Genomic DNA, 19323 nt, shown 5'->3' on the forward strand with positions numbered 1-19323 from the left:
ACACAGACACCCACATACTGCAAACACACAACTTGCGTGAAAAGTAGTTCGTGTCTGGGCCAAGCTGTGCGGCTCGCTTTGCAGAGCCAGCATTTCAAATCTTATGGAAGTGGTAATTCTCCTGGCCACTTCAGAGCTTGACTTTCACGAGTGCTAAGAGCCCACTACAAGCCTCAATACTAAACTTTTGCCCTGTGCATTTTTTATAAAACCTCTCCCTCTTCCTCTAAGACGTGCTCAGTTTAAAACGCAAACGTACGGAAGCTTGGCGAATTAGTTTATCTTTTTATTTTTCCATCAGCTAATTGCGCTAGGCATCACACAATCACACACATGTTCATAGAGGCTCGCTCTTAGGCCAGCACTCAGTTCGGCAGGCCCGCGAGAGACGCAGCGGGCGTCACCGGCTCTCGGAGGAATAAGAGCGCCAGGGCGAAGCAGCACAGCGAGGCCACCTTCAGCCCCAGGATGAGGAAGTAGACATTGCGGTTGAGCAGCTTGTTGTCGTATATGGCGCAGGCGCCCTGCGACGAGCCGCACGGCTCCTCCCACAGCACGCAGCTCGCATCGATGGTTTGGCCAAACGCCGCGCCCGCAGGAATCAGCCCTGAGACCGCATCAGTCAATCAGTCAATTTACAAAAAATAACTCATCGGGTCAATCGGTAAATTAATAACTGAGTCAGTAACTAAATGACTCAATAAACCAGTCAGTAATTATTTCTTTCTCTGATCACGTGGTAAACAGTTTATACACAACGAGAACTGCAGCAGCACCCATAGAATTACTGAATAACAAACAGACTTATAGTTCATTCTACTGCACATCAACTGCACACGTCATCTGAGCACTTCAGCTGGGCTCAGCCCAACCACACTTTCGTTAGCACTCACCGAATGCCCGCACGATTGTCCACTGAATGCCGAGACCTACCGACTTGTGTTGGTCAGGGATGCACCTGGAAGGGTGAGACGGAGAGGAAGTACATCACCTTATATGACATCAAGTTTATTGTGCTCACATACAGCAAAGAAAGCATACATATTACACGAAATGGGCATCGTATTTCAAAGGCTGCACCTCAGCCCCAGAAGACTGCCTCCCTATCGCCCCCCTTCGCCCTCAACTCTCATATACTAACCATACAGTGCAGTGCAAAAGGGCGCTAAGAATGCCGCAAAAAGCTCGCTGTGCTCCTCAGCACTAAATACCGGCAAGCGGACGCTTATTACATTTGGCAAGCTACTAATCCTTCTGACGGTTACGTATATGCACGACTGGTTTGATTGCGCAAAACGGAATTTATCATGCAGGCGAATGCCTACAATGGGTTGTAATCCGCTGTCAACTTTTTTGTACAAGAAACGCACCACTGAGTTGAAGGCAGCGGCAACATACTAACATGGTCGCACCTAAGATCGTAACTGGCCATGGGTTGACCGCGGAGGAGCACAACTCAGGATAGCAGAAAGCACACACACTACCAGCGCTGGTATTTATTTTTGCTGCTTCGAGCAAATGTGCCAGCAAACCAACCCCAAGAAAGCCCTGTCCGCACACTTGCAGATTTTATTTCTCTCAGTCTGCACCTGTCCAGGGCAGTGCAACTCCATACGAATCAATCTTACGCACAAATGCACGTCGACAACCGTGTTTTTCGCGTATGCAGCCTTTGTTTACTTTCTATACAGTCTTGCCGAACTAACGTAAACCTTACCTGAGCGTGGCCGCCACGGCGGGTGTGCTGAGAAAGAAGGTGGTGAACACGATGGCAGCCAACATGGGAATGAAGATGTTGACGAGGTCGCATGGGTTGGGACACTTGTTCCGCACCGCCTCTATCTCAAGCATGGTGCCCGGCACGGTGCCGAAAGGATTGAGCGAGCCACTTCCGCCTCCTGCTCCGCCATTGCCACCTGGCGGCGCGAAAGCCGAGTGGTTGACGCACAGGCACTGCGAATACACCTGACAGCACGCAAGCCGGGTGTTCGAGATTACTATTCCCCCGCAGGGGCTTGGAGTTTGATGTGCGGTCTTCTTTATGTGCATTAGTGCGCAGTATTACGTGCAGCACGGAAAGGCGTGGTCGGAGGTTCCAACACGAAACGCTGGGAACCCGCTATGCTGGTGACTAAAATATACACTGATCGCTCAACTGAAAGCGTCTAAGGTTTTGCAATATATATGGCTGTGGATTAAATTGATATCAGTGCAGAAAGAATAATTGATGTCACCACTGGCGCGTTGTAGGTTATATTATAACGAGCACGGGTAGTTCGCAGCGCGAACGCAACCCACAGTTTGCGCTCAAGTAACGAATGTAGCGTTGCATTTGAAGAACCTATGTGGTTCTTACCGTACTATGTTCTTCTCTTTCCGAAGGATTCGTTCCAAACATGCTGCAGGGCTTGTTTCAGGTTGTAGTGCCCTGCCAAAATGTTTGTAATATAATGCTAATGGAATAGGAAAGAACGGGCTGCACTTGGTCAAGCCCTTTTACTTGCGGCGTGACCTAGAATACGTTTCGATTGATTTGCACGCGCAGTCTATTCTATCGGTGAACCAGTTAAGGCGCCCTAGGTACCTCATAAACTTTCCGCAACGAGCTCCCAGCCCTCGTGAACGTAACCAGTCTTTTAAATATCAGGGGAAAAAGGCAGGAAGTGACTCTTACACTCCTTCGTTAGGTATGCCCTCATCTATGCGTAGAAGGCTTTAGAGGCACGCACCCTGCTATCGGTGGTGGCGTACTCGCGCAGGCATCCCGCGAAGCAAGGCGAATAGTAGGTGTACCCGTCGCGGCCACAGACGGGATTGAAGCGAGACATGGCGCAGCCGCAGCGGCTGTTGCATGCCTCGGTTAGCGACGCGTTCACGCGGGACACGGTGGTTCTGCGAAGGCGAGCGGCATGTCCAACATTCTTTTAGAAAAATTTTCAATATTATATTATTGTAGGGTATTATTATGGAAATATTGGAGGCAATGGTCCATTCTTCCGATGTTTAGCACAATCTTTCTTTTAGACTGTTTCCATCACTCGCATCGAGTAATTAAGACTGTCATAAAAATCAAACGGGGAACACTTTAGATAACAGAATGAACGTTAGTACCAAAAACATGCATGCCTGCCAACGGGAGATATGCGTATACATCGTTTGTTTAAGAGAAATCTTACAATATATGAAAAAAAAATATGCGTTCGAAAACTGGTTCCCATTAAAAATTATTTTGTCCAGAATTGTTGGGTATGAGGTGGTTTATTATTCACGGTTCTTTAACATCTGCGACTCTCACAAAACATAGTTCACGAACATGAGAATTTGTCCATCCTATACTGAGGTGACGAATACGTGCTATGCTTAGGTGCGTAACAAGGAGCCGAAAAAGTATAAATTGCATTGCACATGTATGCAGAGCAGTGCTTACAGGCCGGTGTCATACTGTATGTTCCGGTATGGTATGTTGTTGCAATGAAAGAGCAGCACTGTGACCAGCGTGATGGGCGCGAGAAGCACGAGTACACACAAGCGCACGATAGCCCTGGCTCCGAGCTGGAAGCGCGCGATGACCACGCCGCCAAGCATGACTCCCACCATGGCCGTCGGTATGGTGACAGAGCCTGCAGCCGGTGGTATGTAGTGCATGCGTTACACGGCGTGTGTAGACACTGGTGACAGCTTGCACGCGCGCTGTTTGGGCATAGGAAGGGACACAGCTGTTGTGAATGAAGACGCGCTTAATGCGTTTATGAAAGGATAATAAATACTGGAGGCACACAGTTATGCATCTTGCAGATCAAGGCAGAAGTCACAACGTTACTCATTCTCTATGCACGTTGTTCCTTCTCAGTGCCGTTCGTTTCGAAATTATCCAGTATGTATTATGACTGACTGTATTCCCGCAGAGGCCAGTAAACCTTTAAGAGAATTGCCTCAAAGCAGTCCTATACTGCGAGAACTTTTGCCCAGACTCTTTTCTAAGCTCACGGTATTTGGATCGATACCAAATGCTTCGAAAGCTCGCAGTGAAAAGAGCATAGGAAATATTTGTCCTTCATTAACGATAAATGTGCTCCATCACCAATGTGCCAAAACACTGGGTGGCTAGCTCACAGTTTGAATTATACGTCTGGGGGGGGGGGGGGGGGGGGGGGGGGCAACATATCTTTACTCAAGAAATGTGCCACTTGTGAAAACAAAGTGCCGAGCCAATGCCCACACATTAGTTGATTGTTTGCTATAAATATTGGTGGATGCGAAAAAATGCTACTAAAACGATACGCACTGTATAATTGCAGTAAGGCAGTCAAGTTGACAGTGGCAAACCTACGAACCCATAATCGTTGACGCAGTTGACGCTGTCATGCTGAACTGCGCTTGCAGCATCTTTACCAGGAATGAAGCCAGGCCGCTGGCGACCATCACTGCGAGAACACAAATATCAAGCTGTATAGCAGCCAACCCCTCCTCTCAGACACTAAACACTCCCCCTTTTTCGAAAGCTAACGTGCGCAAGTCATCATTCCCGGAAAACTTTAAGTTCAAAACAAATCAGCCGATGCTTTACAAGTGGGAGTCGCAGATGTCGGGAAATCACAACATGGTTTTGAGACTGAATTTGCATTGAACTATTAATTTTTCGATCATCAGAATTAAATACCACTCCAGAAGCTACTGCGTCTCTACAACGGGATTACTAGTCGCGAATACACAGGCAGATGAGTTATACTCCTTTGCCGCACAGACACTTTACAGCTGAATATTTTTATCCAGCTGAATATTTTTACCGCTTTTAATGACTATAAGAGTGTAGAAATCCGCCCAACTCCGTTGCGTTAAAATTTTGTAAACAAGTATTTTTTCTCTTTTCATGGCCTTAGATAATAATATTTCAATTTTGCGCTGGTATTAATGTTCATGATTATGAATACTATTATGGACAAAAGGCTCAAGGTGGCGTGAGCGGCAACTGAAGGCGGTATCGGTTGTTTGCTCGTGGTCCACGAGTGCACTTGGAGAGTCGAAAGACCAGCGTCGTCTAGCTAATGCGTTTTGTAGTGCATTAAAGTGAGGTGACTGTTAGAAGTCGTGGAATCCGTAGGTCGGGGGCGAATTTCACGCGTCCTCGAGACTTCTCTCCTAGATAGTGCGTAATCGGGCATACTACGTCATACAGAGGTCTACTTACGCTCTGCAGACCCAGCAAAACAAACAAAGATGAACGGCTTTATGCCAAGCAGGAACATCACTGTAGCCCACATGTTTTCTTCTTGCTGAACTGCAGGCTTCGCTTGTTCATCGAGCTTCTTTTCTGCCATGACAATCGCTCGGTCTGCGAAAAAGTTTTTCCAGCAGAGCAAAGGCTAAACAGACAGCCTATGTAAGCAGTCAACGTTATTTACTTTTATTGGTTCTTAAATGAAGAAGTAAAAGTTCTCTTGGTGTGCCTTCCTTTGTTCTGTCTTCGCTGCTTCATTGAGTGAAGACTCTCGTTATACCGCCACCATCACCACAACTCAACGAAATTTTGTAGCCTATACGTATGCCTCTTATTGAAAATAATACAGCAGAAATTTAACACGCATATTCGCTGTTATACGGACAATACAGGATAGCATCAGGCACTTGCGATACTGTCCGGCCACACATTGCAACGATTAGCTCCCCCTAACCGCCGCGTTCACTACCATGTGTAGCCTCACCTGGCAGTTCTGCTGGCAGAAAGCTAACAGGCAAGGCGACGGCAAAGCATATGAGTCCAGCGTAGAGAAAGCACAGCCACCAGGCACCCACCCATGCGGTACTGTCGCGTGTCAGGCCCAGCCTGCGAGAATTAAAAAGAAAAAAGATCTTGTCATGTCGGTATTCTGCGGTGACGATCGCTTTTCTGAGATGCTCACAGTGATGGATTGACGCCTTGGTCGACGTAGTAATTCAAGAAGTATCCATTGATGACAAAACCAGTGGCTGGCCCGACGACGGCACTTGCTTGAAAAGCGGCTGAAACAAGAGTGGGCAAATAGTAACTAACAACAAAGCAGAGGGCCTGAAAGCTGAAATTCAGAAAATACTCAAATTCACTCAGTCCCAGAACCGTGCTTTTTGACATCGTCTTTCAAGCCGAGATACAATGAGTGTGGAAAACTTTGGGAATTTCGAGAACCCTAATAGTAAACACTGCATCAACCTGCTGTTAACGTCATGCAAAAGTTGATGGGTTCTAAACTTGTTCCTCTAGCTTGCGTGCACAAAGTACACAGTGCACTGTGTGTCCCGTCCTCCCTTCGTCCGTCGTCTGCCAGCGCTTCAATGTTCAGAATGTCAAGCCAACTCGGCCAGCAACACACCCTCAACAAGTAATAAGTTTGCTTTCATATTAGTCTCTGTTGCGCGATAATCCATACCGCGATTTTACATTTTGAAATGAGTGCAAACATCATTTTACTCTCCGGGTGGCTGTCTCAATAAGATCTCTATAGGATATATAGCATCGCACACAGAAATACACTTTCTGTTTCTATTTTTCTAGGCACTGTACGCGAATCCAGCACTGCATTCGTTTCGTTTTTAGCCACGTCTGTAATCTCTGTTCGCCGACTTCGCGCGACATTCAGCATGAGACGCGTTCAGAACGTTCAAAGGAACATCACCAGTGGCAAGAAGAAATAGAACGTGAGGAAATATTTACGTCATTGCAGATTGCTTTGCACATCTGTTTGCAATAGCTTCATGCGTGCATGCGTACAGCCCCTCCCTTTAGAAGCGCCTCCGCACGTACCGATGTACTTGGAGGACAGTGCCCTGGGGAAGTTCTCGTCCAAGTAGGCGATCCCCAGCGTGAAATAGGGCGACGTGCCGATGCCATTGATGAAGTTACTTAGCCAGAAGAACCACTTGTAGTGACGCAGGTCTCCTGCACTGGGGCCACATGCCTGGGTGCTCTCGTTGCCAGCAGCAGCTGCCAGCTCGCAGGTGTCGGGCCTCGGATGGCTGAATGAGTACTGCGGTCCCACGTAGTACGGCAGCGCCATCGTGAGTGATCCGACACCCATGAGGCACGTGCCGAACGCCATCATCAGAGGCATGTTCTTGTCCTTGCCGAAGTATGTCACCGGCAGAAGGACCTGCGCCCAGACGCCGGAAGTGGCTTCGATATGCGGAAAATGTTTTCTCCTGAGCCCAGCGCATCATTGGGCCAAATGTCCAGAAAAATCTACATGATTTGTGGACATTGTGATGACGTAGAAAAGAGACGGGCGTCAAGCATTGCTGTTGAGATTAATCAGATCACGCCGTATCACGATGGTGGCAGTTATGTAGCGAATCCCTTAATGCTAAAAAGAGGAAGGCGGACGCGAAAGCACGAAATCCATGTCCGAAAAAATCCACATGATGTGCGTGCGTGCGAGCTGCACTTGAATTGGTCGTCATCAGTGCGTCCGGCAATTTTTTTTTAGGGCGAAGATACGGGGCTCAGTTCTGAGCATGGCAACCTGTGGCAAGTTTCTCGCCATTAGTCGACAAATATTATTTTGACACAGGACCCACTGTAATATTGATACGTTCTATAATATGCTTCAAACCAGATCCTGCCTGCCTCCAAGAGAGCACTGTCAGTTTCTTATTCGCATAATTTTGGCAAGTTGGCTCAGGTTGGCCCAGCAAGGCATTACAAATCCCTCACAACGTCGAGTGCATGTGCTTTGGCACGGCGTGGCTTCTCGTGTTTGCAGCTTCTATAGAAACAAGCGCAGTTTTGCACGCGACGTTCATTACCTCGCTTGGTCAGCCAATAGCTTTGCTTTACTTAGCAGAATCCTTTCACACTGCTTCCTGTGACCAGGTTATTAACAGACGAACCTTGTTTGCGTTTCACTCCACCAGTTTACGCCATAGTGCCGTGATTGATGCACAATTTTTATGGTGACAGTAAATGAAGTCCGACCGAGATCAGCTGAACCTATAAATAATTCTCAGCACTACTTACACCACCCGTACAATCCACTAGTTTAAGCAGTAAGTATTCTGTACATGGCCAGCAGTTATATGAGCGTGCGTACTATAAGCGAGGCGACGCTGTAGATGCTGCCTATAAGTCCGCTTTCGATGCTGCGTAGCTGGTACCGCTTTTCTAGCGTTGCCAGGTTAGAGTTGACGCAGCCATTGGTGATGAGGCCCTGCAGAAAGGCACAACTGCAGAAGAACGCCACCACGCAGCCGGGCCTCCGCAGGGTGGTCAGAAGGCGCCCGCCCCCAGGCATCGGCCCTGGAGATGGCATCAGCGCTGGGGACTTCGCCGATGGCATCAGCATTGGGGACTTCGCCGATGGCATCAGCGTTGGGGACTTCGCCGATGGCATCAGCGTTGGGGACTTCGCCGCCACTGCGACCGCTTCCTCTGACGGAGGCACCAAAGGCACATCCTTGAACTCCTGTGCTCAGTCATAAAAGAAGCAGTCATATCGCAGTGTTTCCAGATAGTCTTAATTAACTTTGCATGCGTCCAAGCGAGATAAGCTTGCGTGGTTCCAAGTCAGGTTAATGGCACCACAGGGATAGGGCACTGCTCAGATTCACAAAACAGTGCGGAGCGGATGTGTAGTTTGTGATCTGCCGAACACCTGGTCGGATCCCTCATGTTCGAGTTACCTTGGCACCAGGTACCGTTTATGGTTAGTGTTATTATATTTGTAGAAATGGTAAAATTTTCATGTTACGCCAGGCTCTCAAAGCGAAGATTTTGATATGCCCTCATTGCTGCTGCAGTGCACACACTCTCAAGATCGCCTAAAACAAATGGGGTGAAATTGAATTCAACATAGACATCTTCTGGCAAGGGTGAAAAACCTTGAGCAGCCTTTCTTTCCACTGACAGTACTCACTCTAATACACGAGGTCATACACGAGAGAAAGCAGGTGGATGGACTCTGGATGAAAACTAGTAAAGATGCGTTAGCCGAGGAAGTGGCGATAGAGCTGGCAGCCACTCATTCCAACGCCACGCACATAATTTCTGATTCGTAACACGCCTGTCGGAATTATGCAAGTGGTAGAATACTGCCGCTTGCCAGCAGAATTTTAGCAAACGCGCAACATAGCTCAATGCAGACAACAAAACAATTGGTTTGGGTGCCCGGACACCAGGGAATAGAAAGGAACGAGGCTGCTCGAACAGCCGCCCGAGCGTCTCTCCCCCGGAGTCGCACTGAATTCACAGACTCTGTCGGGACTCCTGTACCGAATCCGCTTACCACATATGCGGACACTACAGGATATCTGTGCCTCAGTTGGCAGACGTTGCCAGAGCCCGCCAAGGGCCTGGATAGAACTGAGGAACGACACCTCAGAAAGCCGCAAACGGGGTCATTTCTAAGCCCTGCGATTCTAAAACACACAGACCCAACTTTTTCGGGGTACTGTAAACTTTGCGAGATGTGGCAGACGCATATCATATGGTATGGGCCTGCCAGAAAAATCCGCAAATAAAAAGAGTAAATCAAAACGAGAGAGGGCTGGGAGGCGACCTTGTCCGGCTGCTTTAACCTGGAATCCCAGAGGGCTCTGGTTCAAAGAGCGTGGGCAGCGTCTGCCGCCAATGATATCCCGGAATCAGGACTACCACAATGAAAACGGAGCGGTGAAACCCTTCACTCTCCTCTAAAACCCGCCCAGTGCATCCAATAAAGTTTTACCACCGCCACCACCACAAACACACTACCAATTTTGCAGTTGTACACCCTCATCGGTTTCCTGGCGCCACCTGCCATCACATACCTCGACGCGCTAGCGCCTAGCTTATGAAGGAGTGGCATGTTTTCCATTTTCATAGCAGGCCATTGCATTTTACACGAGCTAGGTGAAAACGTGGCCCACAGTCTCCGAACGCAAGAAATTCGTTTGTATTTGCTGGCGTTGATGCAACGAGCCATGGTTAATAAAGATATCTTTGAATGCTGTCTAACTTCCCATATTTGACAATTTGGATTGACGCAATAAGCAAAAAATCATTATTCACCCACAATTTATTTAATTCTCCCTCACTGAAAACTCTTCTTGTCTTTATAGTTTCAAACTTTTTGCTGAAATGACGAAAACAAATGGCTTCCCTGTTAACTGAATAAAAGACCAAAAAATTCCCATGACATCATCTTAATAAAAAGCAATGTCTTGTGAAAAAAGTATTGTTTATGAGGATTAATTTTTTTTCCTTGTGAACGCTTTCCTTTGTAGAAAAATTCCTGTGACTGCAGTCCTTTGTTGCACGAACCGTACGACTTTCTTTAGTTCATTGCCCCCAAAGGCCGGGAGTGGACTTAGCATGCGTACGCATCTTGTTCCCGGCGAGAGGGGTGTGATGCTAAAAACAAGAGAATTTGCTGTATTTGCTTGAATGCCCCTGTCATGAGCTCTAAGAAACTACAAACGTTTAGAACAGCAGCAACGCCGCTAACGCTATGCTCGCACAGGCTTTCTCTTTGCTCGAACGCAGAGATGGAGCGAACACAATGCGCTTCTGCCCTGCATTTTTACAAGCATGTAAGCTAGGCGTATTTGAAAACTAAGGTGGAAGTACTGAGTGAAAGCGAACCATCGGCATATATAAAACAAGCGACAAGCACGCTGGAAGCTGACCTAGCAAGTAAGGTCGGTATGTAGCTCCTCATTCCGACTGTGGCTGAAATGATGATACGCCCCACATTCGTACAGTAAGTATAGCACGAAACTCTTAACACTAGGCAGGCCGACGCTAAGCGCACCAAAATATTTACAAACTCCATCAGTCAGCTCGCAGTCCTCGTCATGTCTAGAGCTTGGTCATTGCCTTCGAAACTGACGAAGCTAAGGATGGCAGCTTAGAGCAGCACCATCGAGCAATAGCAGAACCTTATGAGAAGCGCAAGTTCTCTGAAAGTATTGGGCTCTATACATGGCCGCTCGAGAAATTGGGAAGCCTTTACTATAAACTGTTCGCCAAACACACACGCGCTTACCTGCGCTGGTGCGCAGACAGTGCTCGGCGTGGCATCTGCGACGCCTACGTCCTGCTTCGGTTGCTGGTGCTTCTTTTCTGAGCGGTGATGGTGGCGACGGCGATGACGAGAGTGGCTCAGTGAGCGCCTTTTCGAGCCGCTCTTCTCCTCAGCGCTGTGCTTGAGTTTCTTGGGAACATCACCGGTGACCGATTGAGGAGACCGGCTCCCGTCGCCGGTGAACGACGACTTTGAGTCTTTCCTCCGCTCCGTCTTGCATCCAAGCAAAACACTTGATCGTTAGGGTGACTCTCTAAAGTTTCCGCAATCGCCGCAGTCTACAAACCTAGCCCCAACTATCAGTGTTAACCGGAACTATGTGCATGCCGGAACTCATGTCGCAGCTTCGAAAGAGCAAGTAGTGAAGTCTCTTTTGCCACTCTGCCATCACGCGTTCAGCTTGTTGCAAGATGGCGTCGGAGCGGGACCTCTACGCGCCTCCACAAGATAAAATGGCAAATCTGTGTGCTAGCAATTTGGTACGACCAATGGAAGATCGCGGATTAGATTTTCTTAAGTTAGTGAAGAACCTTTTGGGTTTAACCTAATGCATAAGGTAATGGCTCTATATTTGTTTAAAAAGTCGTATGTTCCAAGCGTTCTCATGCTGACAAGTTTGATTTTGGTCTCTGCAGGACAGATAACACAATATCTCGGGCGCTGCAAAATCTGAGGGCAATGACAGCTTTCTTCCTCATCTTTTAAAGGTTTCCGAGCGCCAAAGAAGTGACTAGAGCTCCGACGCAAACTCCAACAACAAACGTGGTAGTCTATAAACCTTTGTAAATGAGGACACTGATTTTACTCACATTATGCGGCCACAAAAATTCACGGCCTCCGCAGGTCACGCAACCAATCTGAGTGTGCAGATAATATCTCAAAATAATTTTGACCTTAACCCACCTGTCTCTCTCCGCGAGACCATTTCACAATTTGTTAGCATTGTAGTGGAGGCTGCAAGCCATTTTCAGGCATTCGAGATGGCAAGTGCACACAAAATATGGGCAATCCTATTTCCTTCAGTTTTTTCCGCCAGTCATTTACGCAAACGGAATTCTATCTTCTACTTCTGTTAGAGATATTGTTTTCTCAAAGTTGTGGTGTGCGTGCGTGTGTGTGTGTGTGTGCGTGTGCGTGTGTGTGTGTGTGTGTGTGTGTGTGTGTGTGTGTGTGTGCGCGTGTGTGTGCGCGTGCGCGTGCGTGCGTGCGTGTGCGTGTGCGTGTGCGCGTGTGTGTGTGTGTGTGTGTGTTTGTGTGTGTGTGTGTGTGTGTGTGTGTGTGTGTGTGTGTGTGTGTGTGTGTGTGTGTGTGTGTGTGTGTGTGTGCGCGTGTGTGTGCGCGTGCGCGTGCGTGCGTGTGCGCGCGCGCGCGTGTGTGTGTGTGTGTGTGTGTGTGTGTGTGTGTGTGTGTGTGTGTGTGTGTGTGTGTGTGTGTGTGTGTGTGCGTGCGTGCGTGTGTGTGCGTGCGTGCGTGCGTGCGTGTGTGTGTGTGTGTGTGTGTGTGTGTGTGTGTGTGTGCGTGCGTGCGTGCGTGCGTGTGCGTGCGTGCGTGCGTGCGTGTGTGTGTGTGTGTGTGTGTGTGTGTGTGTGTGTGTGTGTGTGTGTGTGTGTGTGTGTGTGTGTGTGTGTGTGTGTGTGTGTGTGTGTGTGTGTGTGTGTGTGTGTGTGTGTGTGTGTGTGTGTGTGTGTGTGTGTGTGTGTGTGTGTGTGTGTGTGTGTGTGTGTGTGTGTGTGTGTGTGTGTGTGTGTGTGTGTGTGTGTGTTGAGCCACATTTTAAAGCAATTTGGAGGTTATCGCTCTCGTTCCGACCCAACAGTGCCGATCAGTTTTTCCTTGTTTGAGAATCACTTTAAAATAAAAATGGCTGTGCACAATAGAGGAACCATGTAGTAAATGTTCCCGCGTTTCAAGACATTTTATGAGCACAACCAGAAGAGGACGTGAAGAAATACAGGTGACACACGAGCGCTAACTCGCAACAATTTATTACGAACAGCTGAGCAGAATATCTAGGCAAGTCGTGGCCTGACTTGAAGCATGCACCGGTTAAGAAAATAATCAGTGACCTTCATGTATTGTAATTCCTTCAAAGCGCGATAAACAGCTTGTGCAATCATATCCACTAAACGGTCAATCAACTCGGCCTCGAAGATTTCGCGTGCCAGTTTTCCGCCACTTGGCCGCCACTTTTTGCTTAAACCTGCATGTCATGTCACACCAACAAGTGACTTTTACGACAAGCGTTCTTGCGAAAGTACATGAGACAAATGCCTTAATTTGAGTGTACGACTTGCAGCGTGCCTTAGAAACCATCATCTCGGTGGACCCATGAACCCAATAAAAATCACCGCGATCTAATCCTATGCTCCTCACGTGTTCCGAGGTGCACGGTGGAAACTATTCAAGGTCCATCATTATGACTCCCAGGATATAATGTGCAAGCCATGTAAACCTAAAATAATCAGTTACGTGTGACGTCGGAGTGGTGCTTAGCAGCGATTATGGTTCTCGTTAAATGGCTGCAGTTGTAGCTTCGGTTTAGGCACCAGCAAGTTGTGAGATAATGTTTCCCATCACGATGCTTCTTTAAGGGTTCGGTACCGACGTATATCAGGCATGACAAAATGCCACTCACCGAGAGCGTCATTGAAAACTCTACTAAGAACACGGCAGCCAGGGGAAGGGCACGGCTTGTGTGCCTAAGCGCAGCTATAGAACGTTTTGTAAAAGGTATGAGGAGGGCAACCTTCGTACGGAACACAAGCACTGCTTTGGATGCGACCTCCGCCTTCTCAAATTAGAAAGCGAGTCATGAAAAGCTACACGCGTTCTCGGCCACCCGTACCACGCCAAGCCATCGCTTCTCTTCGCCTTACATTAAATCTAGCGATGAGCATGCATAAAGGTCGCTGTTCGCAACTCCGGAAAAATAATGAACGTTCTGGCAGCACGACCAGAACATAAACAAAGATGGCCGTCGTTTCCGGGGCCCGCGCTGGTAATTCATCTTGGTGCTGCGCTCCGATTTCTAGGTTATAGTGTGGAATTGCTATCTGCCGCTTTTCCCTAATCGTATTCGTGAATCACGGTGATGACCGCGCCGAAATTGTCATGCTGTGGACATATGTGCGTAGAGACGCAATTATAGCAGCGTGAGCCGCATCATATCGCCGTCAAGATAAAATGACTTCAGAGAGCCCGACGTGTTGGGTGGCCAGTGCAAATGCACTAACGGCTTATCTTAAACATGCAGATCTTTGTGTGTGGTAGTTCTTCACTGCTTAAGACAAGCCGCTTTGCGGTTTTCAGCGAACTAAGTGGTATAATAAACATTCACATTTGGCTTTTCTCAACCGGCTGACAGGTGAGACGCTGCATTTCTGTGCAGCCTTTTGAGTTTCCTCACTATAGCAGTATGAAATGAACAAATGTCAAAACCGCGAATTTGCCGCGCTTGCCGTACATCGACAGTTTCGTAAGGCACGCACTGACACTGAGAATTCGAAACATCCGTTTCAAGCCTTGTGGGTGGCCGAGGCCAGTCGGCATTAAACAACACATTCTTCTGTGGAACAAGCGGACCTCCTATAACTTATTTTTAGAAAAACTAGAGCCAAAGTGATACAGCGAAATAACCCAAGGAACTGCTTATCAAAGAGAACGCATATTGAAATTGCTTTGCGCTAGTTACATGGACTTATATGCCGTCCGCAGACCGATTTTCCGGTTTTGCCCGATGACCGATAGTATCTTGTGCGAGCCCTGTGACCTAGAGAAAGGCAGGCAGCGTCAGAACATGATGCGTGGGCAGTTTGCAATTTTTTGTTGCACGTCTCAGGAATGTAAGCGGGGAGGGAGGGAGGGAGGGAGGGAGGGAGGGAGGGGAGGGAGGGAGGGAGGGAGAGAAGGGCAGTAGTTTGAGGTTGAGAAAAAAAGACAAAAGATTAAACCTGCATATATCACCTATTAATTTATTATTTAAATCTGCCCCTCTAATCATGTCATGTCCTGCTTGTCGTCCATTACGTCAAGCAAGCTCGGCGTACACCGTCACACTTACATGCGGCCATTCTGAGAGAGTGACTCTTAGTGACAACAACGTAAGAAGCTTTACATACTACCAAAATCTCTTGGACAAGTTCAGTTGTCAATAACGGCACACCAGCAAAACGAAACCGCGACCACAACCCGGTCGTGTGACGTTTAATGGGTGATTATATATAAGTTGATGATAGCCAGGAAGAAAGAAGCGTCCCGGGTGAAATGATCCGAATGAACGGCCATGGTCACGACCAATTTTAAACAACAGCGTTAAGGTTTTCATTTGGCGGCAATCTAGTTTCGTCCGCGTTGGCGTGTGATGAAAAGCAGGTAGCTCACGCGACCTTGTTACGTCGTCAAAACTTGTGCATCGGGCTGTGAGCAAACTGCCCACCATGGTAGGTGGCAGGTAGATTAACCCTTGGTCGCGAAAAATTCCTTGGTAAGAACAACCTTGGTCTCACAGGCCCCACCAGTGGCTGTGTTTGATAGAGCCACCTGCTGGGGCAGTAGCGCCTCGCTGAACCGCTGCAGAACTGCGCCAGTAGTGGTATGTGGCCTCCCAGCGATATATGAACGTGCCGTTTGCTTGGCGTGCCGTTATCGACAACCAAACTTGTCCTAGTGATTTTGGTAGTATCTACTGCTCTTTTTTTATGTTTTTGTCACTAAGTCACTCGATCAGAATGGCCGCATGTAAGTGCTACAGTGTACGCCGAGCTATCCCGACGTAATTGACGACAAGCAGGACATGACATGGTTAGAGGGGCAGACTTCAATAATGCATTAATAGGTGATATACGAGTATACAGGTTTAACCTTTGTCTTTTTTGTCAACCTCAAACCGCCGCCTCCCCCCCCCCCCCCCCCTGCTTGCATTCCTGAGAAGTTCAATACGAAATTGCAAACTTCGCCTGCCTTTCTCAAGCTCAAGAATAATCAATTCAAGATATATAGGCATGTAGGCAGAACATATAGCAACAAAGAAGGAGTCCTTGCGTAGGAGGGATCCCTAACAGATGTTAAACGCTATGCGACGTTGAGAGAAAGAACAATGGCCGTGTCTGCGAAGTAATGCGGAAAGAGGACCCCATGCCGCTGAAGGGACCCATCGACGCTATCGCGTCCTACAATCAAGACGTAGCCTTTAAAAAAAACGATCCCTGGATTTTTGTTGCAGTGTTCGCTATTTTAATAAATAACGACCTCCAAAGTGCGTCGTCTAGTTCTCTCGGGAAGCGACAAAATGACTTTGTAAGGACTTTCCAGCAACAAGGTGGACATATTGGAACACAGGCAAAATTCGCTCGCTCGCTTTTTCGCTTTTCGTCCTCCGCGCGGCGACATCACGACGGTTACATAAAAGAATTGCCGTTTTACCGCGGATGAGTAACGGAAAACTACCATCCTGGTACTGAATGAGCGCTTCCTAGCGCTAGCCTCTAGGGGCAGAGCAATGATCTTCAGTTGGGGATATTAAGCCGCACATCTATTAATGCTATTGCTTCTCACAATCCTCCGCCTTGTTCGCAGAGACGGGATAACCTTCAAGTTTTTATTTTGTCACTGTTCCGCAGAATTGCCATCCGCTATCACTAGGCTTGCCGCCAGCATCGCAGTGACGTGTCTGGCCGCACTGCTTAAGATCGGGTCTTGCCAAGGGCATCGCTACTGCGGGGGAGCGCGAGGATTCAGAGGAATGGCTGGAATCCGAGACGAATAGCTTACCATGATCGGTCGAAGCAGGTCGCAAGAGAGATCAGCTTGAAGACAGTGGCGGACGAGCGATGCGGCTTTTGATTGCAAAGAGGCCTGGAACGTCGTGGGCTCCACGAGCAGCATCTCCCGCGTGAGCTTCCTCGTGCTGCAGATGCTCGCACTTCTTCATCGCCAGTCGCTCCCTCTGCAACAATCTTCTCGCCAATCTTCTCGCAATATCCAAAGTCCCATAATCATACAGTAAAAGATTAAATCTCACACAACTCGTATTTATAGGCTTAAAAACAGGACGTCAAAATAGTACATAAGGGCTCAGTGGGCGCCAAATGCGGAAGCGACTATTTTCGTTACTTCAGCTCACAACACAGAAGGAAATGAAAAAGCGTTGTATTTTTCAATGTACAGAACTCAAAAGAATTTTCTTTTTTTACTTTACGAGGGACAGGTGGACCTCCCACTCGCTACAAAAGAAACCTCTCGCCCCTGTTCACATTTCCGCTATGCACATTTTTTTTAACAATGTTTATTTTCTCAAGGCATAAACGAGTATTTAATGATGAATGAAGAGGATACTTTAAAAAATGAAAAAAATGTCGCTAATCTATGCATAATTTCTTCTTGCTCTTGTCGCAGACACGTGAACGTTCGAGCTGATTATGCGTGTCATCCACAACACGCATGTTTAAAATGTGCATAGCCTTCCTGGAAGGTTGCAATAGAAACGATTAAGGCTTTCGTCATGCCTGTATTGCAAAATCTATCGAGAATCATAATACGCTTCAGTACGCTTAGCGCGGAGCCCAGCACATCGAAATGCTCAGCAGTACATAATTGCTCAGCAGTGCGTGGCACAATGCATATGGCAAGCGCATGCTTTCAAACCAGGTTTTTACAATGAATGAATTTATAAACTTTAATTAAATCTATAGTGCCTGCATATTGACCGAATGCTTTTCTTAACAAGCGAGAACAATTTTTTTCTCATCCATAGCTATATGCAGCGCTGATATCTCTTGCCCAGTGAAAAAGCAGAATGAGTTTACGTGCGAACCGTACACGCATTGTGAAAAAACAAATCTGCCAAACAAACTTAATTTTCCTCAGCATCGAAGGCGCACCACATGAGCTGCACGAAACGCGGTGCGCGAGTTGCAGTGTGCAGACTTGAAGCTCACTTGCCACGCTCTTGGTAGGAGGGAGCGATAAAACATTTAAGTAAAGCTCAAGGTCCGAGGATCATTCATTCTCACTGTTCGTTTGCTTCGGTTGCTGTTCGCAAACATCCGCGTTGTCCTTGCCCGGGGTCCGCAAAAAGACAATCAGAAGCTCATCTAGAAATATAACCTGTCACGGCGGTTGCCACAGCTGGTAACCACAGAGCCCTGGTGATGTCAAAATAGCACGTGTCAAAAATGTGGCGCAGCAAAGCGTCTACGCATTCGATAATATTTTCGAGGCGGATGCGCTTGCAAGGGCTTTTCACAAAACATTTTGAAAATTGAGGCGGAAAGAAGGAATGGTTAGTGAGATAAAAATCCGCAAACTTGATATACCTCGGCTTCTTCAGCCATGCCTACCAGGCTGCTGCATCTTCCTCTTCTTCACCCCAGGTATATGGCACATACCCACGCGGGGAATTGGCCAATGTGTAGTTGAATAAACAAAAAAGTTTCCATGGAAGCTGCATCTTCTTCCTTAGACCCCACAGCTGACAGCAAATGCGAGAACAGTGATGCCGATAATAACAGGGATCCCGGAAGAGCTATTGCACTAAAAATAACCGTTTCTTATCGACTACTGAGGCGAAAGCGGAACATTTGTATTTAGTCGTCATGCCATGTCGAGCTGCGCACGCCGTTTGCTAGAACATGCTTCACGGTTTGGACCAGATAACGCACCCTGTGGCATATGCTCATTTCCTGTGCCACAGCGCTCGCCTTGCGCTTTTCTTTACCGCGAAGCCAAACATAATGACTACAATATAGGGCTCAGAGTTGGGGCCACATCAGAAAGGAGTGAGATGGACCCAACATTAATTTTACTACTTATAAAAAGGGCAGTTTATTGCTGTCGACATCTTGACTCTTGCTTGGTGCACCTAAATTATTGGATTCTTTATACTCATCGCATCGAGGTAGAGCAAGACTGTGAAGGGGAACAAGTAGACGCAAAAAGATGAATGTACCCCTGTTCAATATTTCTGCAGTCCCCTCTCAAGTCGGTGATGATGACTCTCGAGCCCTGGTTTGCGGCGGCTAGCTCAATGGCGACCTCTTCCGCGTGTGTTATGTCTTCAGCCGGAGCCGTCCACGTATAATATTCCGTGCTTGTTTCCATATTGGCGGCTCGGTGCCTCCGTCCACGCAAGGCGCCTGCCACTGTGGTGGTCACGTGTCCTCCAGACTTCGAGGATGCGTACGCGCTCTTCGTCAGTGTAGGGTGGTGTATGTGTAGTCGGGGTAATAGGCGGCGTCCCGACGGTCTCTTTGAAAATCTTGTGTACTGCTTGCTCAAGTGTGCCTCCCGGAGCTCC

General features: G+C 47.8%; 1 protein-coding gene across 1 annotated transcript; it reads right to left on the reverse strand.

Annotated features, from left to right (window-relative positions):
• Positions 1 to 289: 289 nt before the first annotated feature.
• On the reverse strand, positions 290 to 16956 carry LOC144130425 (solute carrier organic anion transporter family member 4A1-like). The gene is made up of 13 exons (XM_077664347.1): positions 16800 to 16956; positions 10992 to 11243; positions 8061 to 8432; positions 6779 to 7124; positions 5901 to 6000; positions 5703 to 5824; positions 5189 to 5332; positions 4335 to 4424; positions 3428 to 3620; positions 2730 to 2892; positions 1718 to 1965; positions 894 to 958; positions 290 to 607 (listed from the first exon to the last, which is right to left on the reverse strand). Exons 1-13 carry the CDS (start codon positions 16911 to 16913, stop codon positions 366 to 368), a joined length of 2451 nt encoding a protein of 816 aa, XP_077520473.1. The 5' UTR covers positions 16914 to 16956; the 3' UTR covers positions 290 to 365.
• Between the last annotated feature and the right edge of the window lie 2367 nt (positions 16957 to 19323).

The sequence above is a fragment of the Amblyomma americanum genome, chromosome 4, assembly GCF_052857255.1.
Source record: "Amblyomma americanum isolate KBUSLIRL-KWMA chromosome 4, ASM5285725v1, whole genome shotgun sequence".
Lineage (NCBI taxonomy): Eukaryota > Metazoa > Arthropoda > Arachnida > Ixodida > Ixodidae > Amblyomma > Amblyomma americanum.

Coding starts and splice junctions, on each gene's coding strand:
- LOC144130425 (XM_077664347.1), bottom strand. CDS start 16,913: ATGCTGCTCGTGGAGCCCACGACGTTCCAGGCCTCTTTGCAATCAAAA. Junction 5,333..5,702: donor TCTGCCAGCAGAACTGCCAG/GTGAGGCTACAC, acceptor ACTTTTTCGCAG/ACCGAGCGATTGTCATGGCA. Junction 2,893..3,427: donor ATACAGTATGACACCGGCCT/GTAAGCACTGCT, acceptor TCGCCTTCGCAG/AACCACCGTGTCCCGCGTGA.